This window comes from Pithys albifrons, chromosome Z, assembly GCF_047495875.1.
Source record: "Pithys albifrons albifrons isolate INPA30051 chromosome Z, PitAlb_v1, whole genome shotgun sequence".
In the NCBI taxonomy this organism is placed as follows: domain Eukaryota; kingdom Metazoa; phylum Chordata; class Aves; order Passeriformes; family Thamnophilidae; genus Pithys; species Pithys albifrons.
Window position 1 is genome coordinate 65,437,433 of NC_092497.1, and position 18,954 is coordinate 65,456,386.

General features: G+C 35.9%; 1 protein-coding gene across 4 annotated transcripts in view; it reads left to right on the top strand.

Annotated features, from left to right (window-relative positions):
* RIC1 (RIC1 homolog, RAB6A GEF complex partner 1) overlaps positions 1-18,954 on the top strand; it is a 47,186-nt gene that overhangs the window by 10,195 nt on the left and 18,037 nt on the right. For 2 of the 4 annotated variants that reach the window (XM_071580463.1, XM_071580466.1), the window contains exons 2-7: positions 1,749-1,856; positions 6,753-6,829; positions 16,334-16,441; positions 17,515-17,657; positions 17,882-18,018; positions 18,443-18,534. In XM_071580463.1, coding sequence (XP_071436564.1) covers positions 1,749-1,856; positions 6,753-6,829; positions 16,334-16,441; positions 17,515-17,657; positions 17,882-18,018; positions 18,443-18,534 — 665 coding nt within the window. The remainder of the gene's footprint in view (positions 1-1,748; positions 1,857-6,752; positions 6,830-16,333; positions 16,442-17,514; positions 17,658-17,881; positions 18,019-18,442; positions 18,535-18,954) is intronic. The other 2 variants (XM_071580465.1, XM_071580464.1) reach the window with 2 other exon arrangements.

Sequence of the window (18,954 nt, forward strand, 5' to 3'; positions counted from 1 at the left end):
TCTCCACATCTGCAGTAATGTTGCAGTTTACCAAGGCTTGACTTTTTTCAGTATATCTAAGGTAATCCTGGTGGTTCTAGGCCAATCTAGCCAATAGTGAAGTGCTATGTAGTTCATGAGAGCAATTAACAAGAATCTGTTAAGAGTAATTAGTTATCTATTTAATGTTAGACATTTTGATGTGCACCTGTCTGCAAAAGAGGCCACATGAATTGGAAAAGCCATTGTAAATAGTTATTAGGATAAGGATTAGTGTTCTTGTTATGCTTTACAATATAAATATTTAACTTTATTTTTGATTATTCAGTTCTGTGTGGATGTGAAATTTAAGTAATAATGCTGTGAAGAGAATGAAAAAGCACACTATGAATTTACCAAGGCTAAGGCTGCCTGTGTGACACTAACCCAGCTCTTTACTTGTTTACATTGTGACATTTCATTGCTTTGTGTCGTACTATATTAAATTAATATTCATACTTTTCAATTAATTTGTTTGCAACTACTTTTTCTTAAAGGGAAATGAAGCAAATGATTCCAAATATGATGTTGGTAGACACCCACCAAATTCTGGTGTAGTGGGGACACCCACAGTTTCTCAGTAGAATTAATGTTTTTAGGTTTATTGTACTGCTTCTGCTGTTTGGAGCAAGTATACCAAGAACAATAGCAAATTTCCATCACCGTTGGACTTAGCAGTGGATAGCAAGCTTTGCTTGGTGATTTCATGATTAATTTCTGGAAAACGAGTGATTACTGTTTAGTCTTTTGGTTCCCTTTCCGTATGTTCTTTGCGGTACAGAGTTTGCTGCTACAGCTCTGAAGGAAAACTGGCAGTGATACAGTTAAGGACAGCATATGGTGTGAAGATGAGTGGTAACTTGTTCTACAAAAAGAAAAGTGTGATTTGCTTAATTTAACTTCCTCCTCCCCGTGGTGGATGGAGGGTAACAGAAGGGGCAATACCAGTCTAAACTGAAAACTGTTACTGATTCAAGAGCAAGAAAGTAGAAACAGTTCTGGTGTATATTTAAGGAGGAAGATAGTTTCTAAGCACTAGAGCAAGGAAGGGTAACTTTGCATTACGTTTTTTTGTCTTGGCTGCTTTTCTGAAAGGGAATCAAGTGTCTGTGGTAGCTTTGTCTGGGCTTCATGACCCCAGCACTTTTCTCAGTTCCCAGGAGGAAAGGTGCTGGTAAGTGCACCTTACCATGTGAATAACCCTTCCAGGAAACTGCTGAGTTGTATCTTCTGCACAGTTTCTGACAAACGCTTCTTGAAGAGATTGATAATCAGGAAATCTGTTTTATGTCTCTTTAATACACTGGCCCATCCATTTAGCAGAAACTGAATAAATGGAGGATTGTATCCTAATTAATTTGACATCCCATGTCATTACAGGAGCCTGTTTGAGTTGCTCCTGTTCATCTTAAGTATCAGTCACCCTTTCTCTGATTTGAAACTACTTCTGTGTTCTGGAATAACTCCGTACTGTGCAGGGAAGTGTTTTATTTAAATGTTGTGAGTTTGAAAGAGTGAGATTAGGAATGACAGTGTTCTGCATGAGCTCCCTTTAAAAGCTCCATTGTGTAATGCATTGTCAATTATGTACTGATTTTTTAACCTGTTTCTTCAAGGGAAACATGCTGTTGCTGCTGAGGAAACACAGTTCTTTGCAGTTACAGCACAATGTAAGAAACATTCCATTCCTTCTAGATATGAGATGTAATTTTTGTATCTTTTTCCTCCAGCCTAGTGTATTAATCATAAGCTACAAGGAACTTTCAAAAGCATCTTCTCAGTTTGGACCTTACAAACAAGCAGAATGGCGTCCTGACAGCACAATGATAGCTGTTTCAGTAAGTAGAGATTTTACTTCTTACTGTGGTTAAACTGTTGCAAACAGAGTTTTACATTATCAGTTTCTGTGTTTATACAAACTTGCAGATCGTATATACATTTAATTGATCTGTGTCTTGTGAAAATATGTAGTATTACCAAGGATTTTTTTGATGATAAAAGCTTTCTTTTGTAGTCTTCATTAATTTTACCCCCTGAGAAGGAAAGTTCTTTATTTTAAAGCAATGTTTAGATGCGTTAGTGAGGGGTGACACAGCATGTCTTCACTTCAGTAATTTGGCCACAAATAATAAAGGAATATAAAGATATGTGAATGAAAGAAATAGTTTTGTGTTTACGTGACATAAGCATATTAAGCTTGATAAACAGGGTCTAAAGATGGGTCTTAGGAGGTTAAACTGTGGATTTATTACTGTGACTTTTGGTGATTAAAAGGAATTGCAAGGCACTCAGAACAGAAACAAGGACTGTGATAAGTGATCCATGAACTGTTCTGTTAAGAGTCTGAAAGATAAAGATGAGATCTTGTCTCACATGGAAATAAAGTTTTGTTTCATAGCTGGTCTGTGCTCACAACAGTAAATTGGGAGCACCGGTATTTAAAAGTTTGAGATGTGAGATGTAAGCAAGGTGGTGGAGTAGAGTTTATAGAAGTCACAATATGGGATAGTGCTTTTGATGACTTTTGGTCAGGTCTCATGTCAGGATCAGGTCTTGAATTGGGTAAGATTCTTTTTGTAGCTTATAAAACTAAGGCCATTGTACTTAAGAATTTTTTTTTGTGGAAAAGTACAGAAGAAAAGAATAAAATTATTTAACCTTCCCCATCAGGAGTTGATTATGTGGAATTACTAAAAGCATGATAATTACTGTATTTATTGGTACAGTGATTTCATCTCCAAATACTAAACATCTTTCATGCTTAAAATGAGGCATGAAATTTAAAACAATCAGATATTGTTATCATAGTGGAAATTATCAGGTGGTTTATGGAATAGTTTATGTCTTAGCAATATCATCATAACTCTAAGTTAACTAAAATTTCTGTGCTTCCATTTTCTTTTATGTAATGTAGGGCCAAGTAGGTGGTCTAGAATGTTTATTACAGTTATCTCATGGAATCAATGCAGTAAAGTATCTCTGTTGGTGCCAGATTATATTCTCAATTAGTGACTGCTAATAGTTATCAACAGGGGCAGAAAGGAGACTTCTGTAACTTTTTACTATGAATAAAAAAGAATTCCACAGTTTTATATTACATCTATAAATACAGCATATAAACATAGAATATATAACACTGAACTATCCAAACACATTTTAGTTAAACCTCAGTGTTGTAGTTCAGAAGAAATTAAAATTTTTATATTGAATTATGTGGCATATTGTGTTTTTTTTTCTCTGGGGCATTGGGGATCCATTTGCTCAAGAAACCTGGTGGTTCAGCTGACAGTCAGATAAGCTTTAGTTTCTGCCACTTCAGTCTTTGCGCTTTCAAGTTTTTCTGCAGCTAAATGTATAGTGTTCTTTTTGGCAGATAATCCCAGAATCTAAATGCCCATAAAGTCTCAGTTTGTAAATTAAAGCTCTATGAGTTAAAAGTTGAAATGGACATAAAATTTCTAATATTATTCATGTTTCGTATGGTTATATTGCATCTCCTGGGTATATGTATCCAAATCATACAGTCAAGCATGTCTGGTTTAGTAGTTTTAACATTAGCAGTGTTGCCATAAAAGTCTGTAAAAAAGACTCCGAGCCAAGATTTGTTGGAGATAAGATAATGGGCAGGCACTTTAATGAGCAACCCCGCTCATCCAGGAATACATCGACGTGCGCGCAAGCAAGCTCTGAGTTCTATAGCTTTTATAATATAACCTATCCAATCACTACTGTCCACATGTCCAGTTCCACCTCTGTCCCCTCCCAGTTCCCACCCCTGTTGAATTGGGGCTGGGGTTGTTGGGACCCTCTGTCTTCATCCACCTCCTCTTCTTCAGCACACAAAGGTTCTCTGGATGCTCTCCGGGCTTCGAGTCACTCTGCTCTGTGTTTATGTTTTCTCTGATATTCTTTAATCTGGTACCTTGAGAAAGAGACTAAATAGCTGGCAGATCTTAGCTGCCTGTTCTGGAGCAGGGGTAGAGATAGAAGGACTTTATACTATAAGCTGCTAAATATTAATTCACTAAAATCTACAGCATTACATCTACTGTGTTCCTAAAATCTACAAAATATGAAAATTGAAAAATCAGAAAAACCCCTTGAGCATCAGCAGTATACTTTTAGAATGTATATGGAATTTAATTTGAAGCAGTTAATGAGTCCTACTGACAGACCACATTTACCAGTATAGCTGGTTTTGTTGTAGTGGCACAGGACAGGAAGTCAGTTTGGGGATGTTAATGAAGACGTTCCTTCATATGCGCGGTACTTTCATCGCCCAGTAGAACCATAAACTTCTTCCCAACAATGGTTTTCTCTCCTTTTTGACTTGTTCTTAACTAATGAGTTCAAATGAATGAGGGGTAGCAAAGCAGGTTTTTATTGAAAAAATGGTAACTTTGACCTGAATTAGCGTCAGTTAATTACTGAAGCCCTGTGGAACAGCTAAAAATTCTAGTTTGAAAGATGTTGGATCATGTTTCACACCTGTCATTACCTGTGGTCCTGAGTTTCTTGATAGTAGTATGTAGTGTATTTTGTGTAGTAAAAGTTTGTTTTTAAGAAGGCGAGCAAAAGCCAAGTGGTACATTCTGTGGGGTTTTTTTGAATTGTTTTTTAAAATGAAGTAATGATGGGGAGTGTAGGCTACATTTTATGTCCACTAGATGTACCATTTTTTTGTGTTTCTGACTGCCAGAATGTTCAGAGCGTGTCTATGAAAATAAATCACTTTGTAGCATATGCTTTGAGGTAATTATTATTTGCACTGAAGGCAGACCTTGGATCAACATATGAGGCTTTATAAATACCTCAGATAGCTTTAATGGTATGCAGATAAACAAGTTTAAGCAGTTTTCACACTGTCATCATGCCCTAGCAATTCTAACTTCTTTTACTGCAAGTACCGTCTGTTGTTAAACTCCTGGCACATTTTCTAAGCTAACCTTTTTTCCCCTAATATTTTGTAATCTTTTCTCTCATATTGCTGTATTTGTAGTGTGTTACTGGGAAATAATCTGTTTCTTGTCTAAGTTAGTACATACATCCAAGGTAGCTGGTTCTAAGAATAAAACTAACTAATGAATTGGGTCAAGATGCTTCAATATAGAAAAGTATATGAGGCATTTTAATCTTTCCCCTGTTACAGGCAGTCCTCTGGTAAAAATCGCTCTTCTGTCTGCATTCCCATAGCTAAGCTTTATTAAACATGCTGGGACACAGGAAACCATGTTGTAAAATCCCTGGCAAGATCCTGTGTGTTTACCCTTTTGACTGTCAGAGATGAGAATGATCAGGGGGAATGGATGACAGTGATGGTTACTGTACTAAGTTTAGTTGCAACACAGACTTTTCTAAAGCAGTAGAGAAACCTCTGTGAATGTGATCCATATGCTGGAAGTGTGGTTGAATGCTCCTGCAATTCATGCAGCTCCTCATGGAGTTTGAGGTTCTGTTTAGAAATGAACCTGTTACAATGGCAACTTTGTGCTTTCAGTAGTGTTCAGTAGGGCCCTTTGTACCTTAATATCAGTATAAAGATACTTCACAGTATTGTTTTACTTTTCTTTCCAGGATAAGATAACTTAGGGTTAAATATTTAATGATGTAATGGAAAGAGCCTGTAAAGATGTTAGAAATTAACACGATTCTTTACCACATAATACCTGAACATGATATTAGAGCACACAGAAAAGCTTTCATTTGTTTTTGTCCTGTCTCAAGCTTACCATTATGCTTCAGATTTTATTTTTGCATGAGAAAGATAATTGCTTTGAATGAGAATAATAGCATTTCTTGGACTTTGAGGCCAAAACACAAATTTCTTTCATGATAAAGCAAAATGTTTGACTGGAGAAAATCATGGCGTTGGTGAAATGATAAACTGAGCTAACAGGAGTATTACTTTATTCAAAGAAAAGGAAACCAACCTTGACAAGCAACATTCATTTCAGTGCTTTTTGTCTCCAGTGCTTTGGATACATGCCCAGCCAATATTAAAATAATTGATGGAAACACTATTTAACTAAAATACATTTTCCAATTTGCCTGAAAAATAAATTTATGCTGTAAACAAGTAGCACCTCTTTGAACAACTAACATTATTGGTCATCTGCTTCTCCCATGCTTATGCAAACACCTGATCAGCTTCTAGGTATGACTGGAACATCTGGTAACTAAATTATTTGTATTTGTTCTCTGAACAGTGTTGCAATTTGAAGTCAGTCTTCCTGAGTGACGGAATATGACTAATATGAGGGTTTTTGAAAACTGCGTGGATGCCCAACATTGAGAGGCAGTGCCTGACTTCTTTGCATTTTGTAGTGTCCATATATTTTCAAACACATGGAGGGTTTATTCTGGAGGCTTACTACCTTCTGCTGTGTTTTCTGCATTAATTCACATAGTTGGTACAAATTAGAGGTCAGGGTTCTAAATATCTGATGCAGTTGTCAGGTTTTATGTATTTATGTGAATCAGAGGAAAATTTCTGATGGACTTGTATATAAAAATTATTGCTTTTCCATTTTTATACTTAACTGTGTGATCTATTCAGTTAAGGATGGATTTTACCTGGAATTAATCTTAATCCGCAGTGTTCTAATATGTCTGAAGATTGATATGAGTGTATATTTGCATTCAATATATGAGACATACATAGAAATCACATGAGACTGTATGGATTTTACTTGTGGTGAGACTAGATATGTGTCTTACTGGTGTTTCTCTTTCAGACTGCAAATGGATACGTTTTATTTTTTGAAATCCCATCAGCAAGAGACAAGTATCTTTATGAGCCAGTGTATCCCAAGTAAGTATTTTAAATTTTGCATTTTCACAGTGTGAAATAGAAGGACTAGACAAGTCCTAAGCAGATTTTCTGATAAAAAGTATTTCCTTAGAGGATATGTTTTAAAATTTGATGGGTACATGAACCATCATTCATATCAGTTAGTCAGTGCCAAGAAGTTGTGTCTGATTGGATTGCTGTGTGCTAGTAAGGTCCATCTTAAAAGCTCTCAAAATCTATATAGCAGGGTTAAAATTGTCTAATTTTATAATTTGAGGTAATCTATTCTATTCATGATCTGTAACAAGCTTTAATAATTCTTTTTGAGTAACTTGGTTGAGCAAGTCATGTTTCTAAGGAATGGTTAAGGTGCAATGTGAAAGTAAATTTCTCGCTGTCCCCCAGCTTTTAATAACTTCGAGATTTTTTTTTAACAAAGTGGGGAATAAAATCTCAATCTTTTTGAAAGAGTATGAATACTTTTCAGTTAGAATATAGGTAAGTATTTTAGGTGCAGTGTATTATGTTGTCAGTTACAGCTTATTTGCCTTACTGTGAATGGCAGTACATTTTATGTGTTTAAAATGTGACTGCATTTTGGGTGTTTTTGTTGTTGTCTTAGTCAATTTTGGACTTGGCAAAATTGGAAAATATTTAGGACAAATTAAAACTTCAAGGAGTTTATGTGTATATATATATGGGGGGTGTGTGTGTATATGTCTGAGTGTGTTTTGTTGGGCAGGATCTGTAGTCATTGATTGGATCAAATTTGTCCATGGGAATAGTAAAACACTCTTGATTTCTCATTGGCTAAAACCTTTTTTTTCCTCTATCCCTCTACATGCCTTTGTCATGATAGCACTAGTCAATGTAATTTTTTTCATAGTAATAATGAGTTAAAATTGATTGGCTGGTGTCTCTACATGAGCAGCTGGATAACCTAGAATGTTTTTTCAAATTTGAAAATCTATTTTCTCTCACAAGTGTTGTAGGAAGAAATGACAAGTAGTAAATGATTTCAAAGTGAATTTTCCTTCACTGAGTGGAAAATCTTATGTGTGTCCCTACTATGATCCATGTTTTGGCCTCTGCAATAGCCATCAAAGGTCTAGAATTAACTGGAATTTAGTGTTACAATTCAATTGTCCGTGTTCCAAAAACTTAAGACTAATGTGGACAAGTTTACTTAATTTACCTATTTGCTAATTGGAGAACTGAATAGCATTTTTTTAAACTCACTTCTTACATCTGGCTTACTGTCATCAGTATTAAAAAAAAGGCAGAAAACTGTTACTGCAAACTGTTGGAACAAATAAAGAGGTAGCATATCCTCAGCTGTTCATCATGCAGAAAACTAAGCAGTAATCTATCGTAAGTTTTTGTTGTTCTCTTTGGAATGTTATGGGGTTTTTTAATTGACAGAATCTGAAAACATATGGAAATACATCTAAAAAGTGGAATAAGAGTTAAGAAAGAAACTTTGGGAAGTTTATTTAGAATGTTACATGTAGGAAGACTTCTTAGTGGCTAACCAGTGTAACTTGTCTGTAAAACACTTGTAGCTGATTTATCCTGTCAACCTAAAACCATGTTTTTTGGAAAAGTCTTTGTTAGTTGTGTGTTGAGTGATCAGTGTTTTAAGATACATTTGGGTAGCTCATAAAGGACTATAATGCTGATTCTGTAGATGAGTGAGACAAGGTGGTTGTCCCTAGAGTGTTTATAAAAGGTTGCTCACAATCTCCTAAGTCTGGTGCGTGTGCTTACCTAAGAAGATGAGTGATCTTACTGAATTTACTGGGATTACTAGTCTGTTCATATGTAGCCCTCAATTTTGAAAGCTTACATAAAATTAGTACTGTTCTGATTATATTAGATCAAAAGAATGACACAAGCATTTGTGGGTGAATTATGCCTACTGGGATTAATGTCAAATTATTCTTTAAGGTATTATGATGGAATGAACTTTTTTTGGTGCAGATGCAGATACAGATACAGATACAGTGAGTGCTTATGGTCAGTTCCAGTGGTTTGCTTTGTAGAGCAAGTACTTGGAGGTGTGGGGATACCAAACAAAAGAAGCTCCAATCCAAATGTTGTTTGATGTTGGTTTTGGGGGGTTTGTGTGTGTGTTGGGGTTTTTTTTGAGGGGGATGGGGGTAGGTTTGGTTTGTTTGGGGGTGAGGGATTGTGGTTTTGGTTTGGGTTTTTTCCTTTGTTTTTGTTTGGTTTGTTTAGCTGCTGAGCACACTTTTGTCAGTGCTCCTAAAATCTCAGTCTTTTTCTACTTTTTAAAATTGTGACTAATACGTAATGTTTATAACTTTTTGTAAGCAGAATGAAGCCTGTTCTTTAGTAGCCTTTCTTTAGATAATAATGGCCAGTTCTGACAGAAATTCAGAATTTCAATGTAGTGACTACAAAAAGAAAGGAAAACCCTCCTAATGCAGCTTCATCTTGATGAGTGCAGGTGAGCACAATGAGGTGGGCATGGCCTCTGATTACACACTGGGAACATCTTCAGCTATGCCAAAATGTGGTGCAAAATTTCCTTGTTTAATCAGCATCCTGGAGCTGAAGTTGCAGCTGGGTTTGTTCACATAGGAGGGAAAATATTGGGAAAGGTTGTGTTTAGGTTCTCTTATCAGCTTAGCTCTCATTTAAACAAATGTGCATATTTTACTGTAAACAAAAGAAAAAGTGTGCAGTAAGGTAGGTTTGTGATAGACAGGCAGTTCTTGACTCTGGTGGGGTTTTGCAGTCTTCCTGGTTGGGACACTGGTAGCTGAAGTAAAGTTACAACTTCATGTGGTATTGGTGCTTTCAAATAGCTACTTTAAAACTTGCTTGATAGTGGTTTAGTCTTGATTTGAAGAAAAGGATCAAAAAAGTTGCTGAAAATCAGAATCACTCCTCATTTGAGTGTTTGGAAGGGAAATGTTTGTGGAGAAAATGTACAGTCAGTCCTTGCAGGTTATTGTTGCTTTTATACAGACTTGTTACTATACGTGGCTGTAGAGCAAGATGGTCCAGGAGATCTTGCTGGTGTTTGATCTGTTGCAGAACTGTGTTAGGATACAGCTGTTGTGTAAACTGTAATTACACTTGCAAAGATTTTTTGTCTACAATTTGAACAAAATGCCTAAAGATAAAAAGCAGAATGACACTGCATGGTAAGTGACAGAAACAATTATGCTGTTTATAACTCAGTATGCATTGTAGTATATTTAATCACAGCATGGCTTTTTTTTCAGGGCTAAGTCTCTCTTTTTTCCGTAATGTAATCAACATAGGTTTAGTAAAGGAGCTAAAGTATGAGTTGGGGCTAAGCTGTCATCGTGTTTGAATGCAACAGTCTTTGCTTCCCCTTACCTTTCAGCAGTGTGAATTAAAGAGATTTTGAAAAGTAATGTTGAGTGAACTTCCCCTGCACCCTGCTACTGTTGGTTTTAAATCAAACAAAATCAGAACCTAGGAAAATTGATTTCCTGTTTAAAAATGCACATTTGGCATGATTTCCTCATTTTCATATCAACCTGTTTCAATGGTCCTTGTACTCTGAAATTCACTGCTTTAATCAAAGTGCTGAAATCCAGGATTATTAACATTTGTGACTGGAGCGTTTGTTCCATCAGTAACTGAGGGCATAGCCCTTATGAAATTGAGAATATATTGAATATTTTCAGAAGGTTGAATGGGAAATTCTTTTTGAATACTATTCTATGTCTTTAGAGATTTGATCAGTTTAAAATATACTCGTGTAATATGGAAAGAGTTAAGGAATTGACTTGTTCAGCATTATGCACATTATGTGTAAAAATCTGTTCACAGATTTATATGATAAAATAAGTGCTCATGCCATAAGTGCAACATTCTGTCAGGAATTTTGAATACATATTAAAAAGGAAACTTTAAAATTTTTTTTCTGCTGGAGTCCATTGGTAGTTTTCTGTCAAATTGTAATATTTTGGGAATGTTGTGCATTGCACTTTTTCTCTCGAAGGAAATATTTCTGTCTCTGTTGGCATTTGGCTGGGAATTGCCAGCATGTTCTTGGAATGAACAGACGTTCATGCTTAGTGAAAACCTAAAGTATCCTGCTTAGTTTGTTAGACTAAAACCAGGACAAAAACCTGTAATTCCAAAGGGTTTTATTTTTTTTTTAAATTGTCCTGCGTAGTCTGCAGCTTCATTCCAGCTCTTGGAAACTTTGCTTCAGAGCAGAGTTGGAAGAGAGTCAGTATTGGCCATTAACCTGCATTCTGGGATTCTTTCCTGCAGTGAACACAAGTACAAAGTCCTGCTGAAATTAGTTCAGCCTGGTTTTACCATCCTATTACTGAAGTAATTACAAGATAAAACATGAAGAAACATGTATGTATGGTAAGGTTGTAGCATGTTAACATGAAATTTATCTCTGCCTATGATAGATGTAAGAAAAATGACAGCGTGTAGAATGAAATTTGTAGCATTGTAAGCTGTGGCAAGGTATTGGTGGTAGTTTTTTGAGGAGTTTCCAAAGGCATTTACATGGTTATTATTTTGTTTCACAGTGAAGAGATGTGTAACACCATCACAGTAGAGGCCTCTCTGAGGCCTGAACTGAACTGATAGTTATTTGTGTTTAGAGGTTTACCAAGGGGAATAACTTAAGTTCTGTTACTTGAGGAGACAGCACATGTGACTTAATGCTGAGGATATTTTTACAATTAAAAAAGAGAAAATCTAAAATTAGCCTTTACATGGTTAATTAACTAAATGTGGTAATTTGAGATTCTTTTGTGTCAGGTTTCTCAAGTGGTGCCTGCATTTAGGGAGGGATATGAATATTGTGTAAATTAGAATGAGACCTCAATGCTGTAGCTTATTAAGCCCCTGAAAGTACTTTAAAAATTGAAGTTGTTTTCTAACCAGTATGGCTATGTGAAGAAGGTAGTGTTCATATCCTGGTTTACTTTATACATCTCTTTATACTCTTTCTGCCACTTTTGAAAAGTTTTCCCTTTTTTATAGCATGCTGGTTTATAGGTGCCATAAATTACCTCATCAGTGGACATTTTTTCCATGATTCAGTGGACTTAAGATTAGCATGTACAAAGGTTTTGAACTTCAAACTCTTCAAGAGTTATCAATGAGGTGTATGGTTAATTAACTTACTAAATAATTTTTCTTCAGAAGTAGGTTTCTGCTAAACTTCACCAATGTGGTTTTCCCTGTAAATTGTTTCTGGCATTGTTTGGAAAATGTATTTTTAAAACTAGATTAGTGTAAAATTTTTATTAACCGTTATGGTACTTGCTAGTCCTTGGTGTGGTTCAAGAGGTTTTAACTGTAGTCAGAAAATCTGTGGAACTGGAATATAATTTGGTAAAATATTTAGCTTTTCGACATTAATACTTGATTAATATGCTAGCTAGTTGTTTCTTTTCTCAAGCCATGGAAACCTGCTGCTACCTAATTGTATAGTGAAGGCTGCACGAAGAAGTTTTTTCTGAATCCTTGTTCATTCTTTACAGCTGTTTTCATAGACTCTCCTTAATTTTGTTGGTGCTGCTATTGCCAGTCTGTATGAGTATAGCTCTGGATCCAGCAGGCTCAGCTGGTGGCTTCCTGCAGTGTGTAGTGAAGAGATGCAGATTTAGGGATGAGAAGTAGCTAACTGCATGAAAATCAAAGCTCACAGAGTAACCTGTTTTACTTGTTTAGAGGGGATGATGCAGACTCTTTGAATCAGGTATAAAATTAAGCATAAAAAATTAAACCCTCAACTGTACAGTCGATTCACTAACTGAAGTGTTCACATAAACCATTTTAAAGTGGTTACTAAGCATTGTGTAATTGTGCTAATGCAACAAGAATGGCTGTTATAATTTTTTTGCTTTCTTGCCATCAAAGAGAACAACAGCATTGTTGGTGATACAAATTCATTTAGAAACACTGCTCGAGTTTTTTCACGTTTATATTTCCATGAATAGCTGAAACATGATTTTTAATTTTTTTGCTCCCCTCCCTCCCCCTCCAAGTACTACTGAAGAAACCATTTTAGCAGCAACAAATAAATATCATAGCCCAAAAGTAGTATCCAAATATTTAACCTTGGTTTTGTCAATTACTCGTTCTAAAGTAATTTTCTGATGAAAAGTTTGGTGGCATCAATATTTTTGTCAGTGAAAAGTCTCCATTCCTTCCCATGCAGTTGCAATTTAGCTTGTGAGAGTGGCTGCTACTGATTTGTTTGCTGTTTGTTTCTTAACTAATACAATCTCTGCCGTTAGGCACATTATTTTTTTTTCTTGAAGCAGAATATGTTTTGACTGTGAGAGCATCTCTGAACTTTTCTAAACTATTATGCAACCATAATTGCTACCCATATTACTATGATTACTCCAGACAGTACAGTGGAAGCTTATATCCCAATTTAATGCTATTTTGGCCTCTGGACAAGAATTCTTCAGTAATAAGCAGAAACAGTGGACATTATTTTGAAATACTTAAACCAGACTAAAAAATATTATGTATTATATACCTCAGTTGCAATTATAAAGCATTCTTTAGGCACATGCTTTCATATTCTGCTGTAATTAACTTCCTAAGTATTTCTCAGTTGCTTTTTCAGGCAAAAGTTCTGCAGTATTATTTCTGAGCGAGTTTTGTCTGTGGATCATGTAACAATTAACTGCTGTGCATGTAATGGAGACATAAATGCAGTACAGTGCACCTAGAAAAATTAGCTGCCTGGTGTCCTGTTTCCGCCTGGAACCTCCCCCTACCCCAGATAACGAATTTCAAGGAAGTTCTTCCTACCAGTTGTGGGGGGGTCTGGCTGACTATGTTTGTGCGCAGTGCTGCCGCTTTCTTGAATTCAGGATGCTTTAAGTTTGGTGGGGGGATTTTCGTTTGCTTGTGTTTTAGAAACAGCCCAGCATTCCTCGTCTTTCCATATTTGAGCTTTCCTTGAATTGCGGATGAGGTTGGAGATTTTTCTGAATTCTGTGTTTTAAGCAATTTTATTCAACAGTCTTAGTTACATTAACAGATGCCATGCAAGTAGGAGGGATTGCATTTAATTCGACATGCAGCTTGTTGGTCACTGCTCTCAATTCTTGTGCAAAAGTGAGTTACTTAAAGTTTGGCTCCAGCGGTAGCAGAAGCTGATGTGGCAGCCCAGACCAAGCATTCTTTCCTGCCTTTGTCAGCTGTGCGCATTTTTTGTTTAAAGGTCAGAGTAATTTAGCCAGTAAGGCTGGCACATGCAGATGTGGCTTACATGAACACACTGTGCTTTCGACTGCACCCCCTTTGTACCCATGCTAAGGGTACAAAGTATGAAATACTGGCACTTTTGGAGTTTCAGTCATGATGATGTACTTAAGCTCTGTGTGTGGATCGGCCTCTTGTACATCGAGAAAAAGAATCCTTTTTGAGTCAACAATGACAGTGCCCCAGCCCCAGTGGAAAACACAGCGCTTCACAGATGGTAACAAATTTGCTGAAACTGGCTCTTGAAACTGGAAATATTCAAATATTATTGCTAGCTATTTTTTATCAAAAGTGCTTAAAGAAAAAAAAGCTTGCCCACATGGATACTTGAAGTTTCTCTTCCAGCAAAATATGTCTTTTAAACCATATTTTTCCCTTTCTGTCTTTGTAGTTTGTGTTGTGCAGAAATAGTGTGTTTGCACTTGGTTACATGCTTTGGTCCATTACAGCAGACATGTTATGTGCTGTGTTATACCTACCTAACAGGAACATTTATATATTACACATATATAAATTATAAAACATTTATATATTACACATATATATTTTCTCAGTTGTTTGCTTAAAAGATCCAGCTCTGCCACTGATTCTTGATAAACCAGAGTAATTTCAACTAGTTTTGGAGTATACTTTGTGGAACTCTATGTCCACATGGGTTGAAAGGCATGTCTGCAAACACTTAGGGTTTTGTAAATCTGAAAAAAACTTCAACAACCCCAGAATGATAGTATTAGGGAAAAAAAAAGGTGACTGGTTATTTCAGACCTCCTGTCAGCCCATAATAAATAGCTTACATGAAGGGCTATTCTTTCCTAAGTCAGCTGCATTTCCTCTCAAAATGCAAACCAAACATTTTAATTTAATGCTTATACAAGTTGTCATCTTTTGGTGGTAAATTAACTAACCTTAAAGCATTTTTTCTCATTTTTCACTATAATTTTTCACAGCTACCATGTTTCTTTTCTGGGAAGATGATACTACTTCCATCTGTGAACTCCAGAATGCCAAAGGTCTCCTTGGCCTTATCTTAGCTAGCATATATCTTTGTCCTTGCTACGTAAGGAAACGTATAGTGCCCATCAAAGAATAAGGGATATGAATTTTAGGTTTTGATATGCAACTGTAATGAAATTAAGGAACTTAATATCAACCAATATAAGCAAGGCAGGAAAGAGAATGATGTATCCTTGTGGTGTCAAACTTGTCTAAAACTGCATCTGCTTTGGTTTCTGCCAGGTCTTAGGCAGTTAAATTACATGAGGGTAGCCAATATAAGTGTTTTGTCAGTTAAAGGACAGGAAAATATTGCCTATATTTGTGTATGTATCTATTGTTTCTGACAACTGAAGTTATACTAAATTCTGACTTGTCTGCAGTGCCTGTTTCAGTCACGGTGTGCTTTATTTACCAGCATAAGGCTGATGACATGGATGAGCTGGATAACGTTACAATATTTATGATTGTAGGTCAGTTTTCATTTAAAAAAATTAAAAGCGCTTGGCACATCTGACAACTCAGACAAATAAGGAGTACTTTAATGATTCTGTATAGTAATGTATAATGATGTTGTAAAATAATTATTAAAATGTGAAATTTAACATTAACATAAAAGTGAGAAGCTTTCTACATCTTGAAGTTGATACTGTATAATGGTTTGTTTAGAGGAAGGGAGTCAATGTTCTGACTTTTCTGAGTATGTTTTAAGTGTATTTTTAATTAGCTGTAGAGAAGTATATTTCTATGAAGTATTACAATAAATATGTCTACCTGTTGTGTTATGCATGCTGAATTAATATTATAAACACTGATCTGGCAAAAGGAATGGAAGAAACATAAACATTTTGCAGTCTATAACATCTGTAATACATCTTGAAAAAGAACTAACTGGGGTTACTTAAAAATTCAACACATTTAATGTAAACAGTTAAATACTAATTTGCTGGATCAGAATTTCCACTGATATGTGTAATTTATTTTAGGAGTATTAAAGGCAGGTTACACAGCTATTGTTAATGTTCATTCTCCATTCATTGCCTTATTTTGCCTACATACTCTTTATAGACATATAAGATAATACGATAGACTAAACTTTTTGCAATAAAATTATGTGCTAGATATTCAGTGCTGCTTGTGGAAGGTTGAATTTGACTGGCCGGTGTAAGTATGTGTATAGGAGGAAAAAAGACAATGTGAATGTCAGTCAGAAACTGTTCCTTTTTTTGAGAGACAACTTGTTTCAATTGTAGTATTTCTCTTGTGTTTTAGAGGGAGCCCACATCTGAAGGGAACACCACATTACAAGGAAGAACAATGTGCTCCTTCATTAAATCTGGAAATGAAGAAAGTGCTCGACTTGCAGGCCTCTATCACAAGGTAGGCTTAAGAATTTTTCTGTATATATTGGTACTTCTTAAAAAGTGAAGGGAAAACTGGATAGAAAAAAAGACTTCTAATAAGTTGTTAGACCTATTAATATTGAGGACTGATATTACTAAATCACTATTAGTAATTAGTAAGTTTTAAGATATAAGAAAGTAAATTCCTTTTTAAAAATTATTTGTGTGCTTGTCTGTACTGGTATTTTCAACATATAGAAGTATATAGTGTGTTTAGTATGTTACTGTAAATTAGTTTGTCCTTCAGCTCGAAACATGTGTTAGAGATCGCAGGAGGCATAGGTAGGTAAGAGCAGAACTGTACGTCGCATTTTGGCATTTCTCCATCTGGCTGCAGAGGGACCCTATTTGTGCTGTGCCTTTTGTTTGCCTCTTTTTTATGGTCATTGCCTTCTCTGTAAATAAACTTTGACCATACTAAATAAGGATGTGTGAAAAGTTGATGAAACTTTATAGCATTGGGATGATGGGGCAAGTAACAAAGTGAGTTTGGGCAGAGGCTTCTTAACAGAAAATGGGGGTTGGGAGGGGTGCAGTATGTACTGCAGAAAGCTTTCCTGTTGATACCCGCATGCAAATAGTCTCACAGTAGTTTTCAGAATTTTGGAGATGGTTGGGGAAGGGTTTAGAAGAATTCTAATTTCTCCTTCACCAGTTTCCTTAGACCACAGTTTTGAAAGTGTTGTTGATTATTTAAAGCCTAGGCAGTATTGTTAGTTTGCGAGGATAGACTAATAAGTGATGGTTGGCAGCAATGTCTTAAGGTTAATGAATAATCTTGAAATGATCTTCAGCACCTAATATACAAATTAAACAATTAGTCTAACAATATGTGAGAATGAACAGTGATTGCTGGACAAAAATAGAGTCATATACCATATTTTGTCAGCTTGTTATCTTTACAGTCTGGAGGATTTGGATGTTAAATTGTAACTTATTTGTAACTTCACAGCACAGTTGCTGGTACAAGAAGCAGTAATTTGGTGTTTGTTATATTAAGTGATTTTTTGAGATGCAGTTTATTTAGGGTTTGACAAATACCTTTGTTAGTTTGCAGTCCATGTTAGAGGATCTACTTGTTGCTACTGCTGATGGATTTCTTCATCTTGTTCACTGGGATGGTATGACCAATGGAAGGAAGGCCATCAACCTGTGTACAGTTCCATTTTCTGTGGATCTGCAGTCTTCTCGAGGTAGGTTTTGGGGTTTTTTGCTGCCCAAGAAAGTTACCTCTTGGTGACCAACTGTCTAATACAAAATCTCAGGCAGAGATGAAAAAATTTTGCCATTTATAAATGTGAACAAAATTGCTTGGTTAAATTATTTTTTTTAGTTGAAGTAATACATAAACATTGAAATGTATGTAGGCTTGCAAATATCTCTGTGTTCGCATTTTAAATTACTGGTATTCTCTCAGCAGGTTCATTTTTGGGCTTTGAAGATGTTTACATCAGAGATATGGAATACTGTGCCACTCTTGATGGCTTTGCTGTTGTCTTTAATGATGGCAGAGTTGGTTTTATTACGCCGATGTCAAGTAGATTCACTGCTGAGGTATGTTTCCTTTAATATTTCTACCATGCACTGTACATTGTGTTTTCCTTGGTCTTTGCATTTCAGCTAGCTGTTTTCTTCAAATTCTAACCGTATACTGATTTGGGGGGGGTTTATGCAGTATGAGGGATTTTTTTTTTTTTGCTTTATAGTTACTGACCTGCGTTGGTTATGTAGAGCTTTGATAAACAGTTTCCTGACATAGTATCTCTCTGTAATTTATAGTAAGAAGAATGAAACCAGATTTAAATATACTGGATTTTGTTTATTTGAGCCTTGTCAGTTCATCTTGACATTTACAATAGAAATTTTATGAGATGATGAAACTCAAATGACAAATGTGTAACATGGTGAAAATGGGTAGAAGCTGACATTAATAAAAGCATTGTTTAATGAAAAATCCTGTGAATTCCTTTCTTTACAGCAGCTCCATGGTGTTTGGGCACAAGATGTGGTTGATGGAACTTGTGTTGCAGTGAATAACAAATACAGGCTAATGGCATTTGGATGTGCCAAGTAAGTTTTGTGTGGCTGGTTCGGTGTGTGTGTGAACTTCAATTATAAAGCTGAAGTAGTAGTTACTTCTTACCAAGTTGTGTTGCAAGAGCTGTAAAGATGAAAGTGATCAGTGTTCCTAGAGACTGTATAATGTGCTCTGTCAAAAGGTAGGAGAGGTGGAAAGAAATGGTTGAACTGCAATTGAAATTTATGCTTGCTGTTCCACTCTGGGGAAAAAAAGCCCCAAAAGGCAGCTGCACCAGTAACACAGATTGGAAAGGGCTGGTGTCCCAGCTTATTTCAAAGCAGGATTATAAAGTCAGTTTTAGCCAGTTAATAAAACTGGACAGGAATGAGCACTTTGCACTGAACTGAGAAAATGCTCTGTGAAGTGATGATTTGGTCAGGCAAAGCGTTGCCTGTAAGCTGTGAATATTT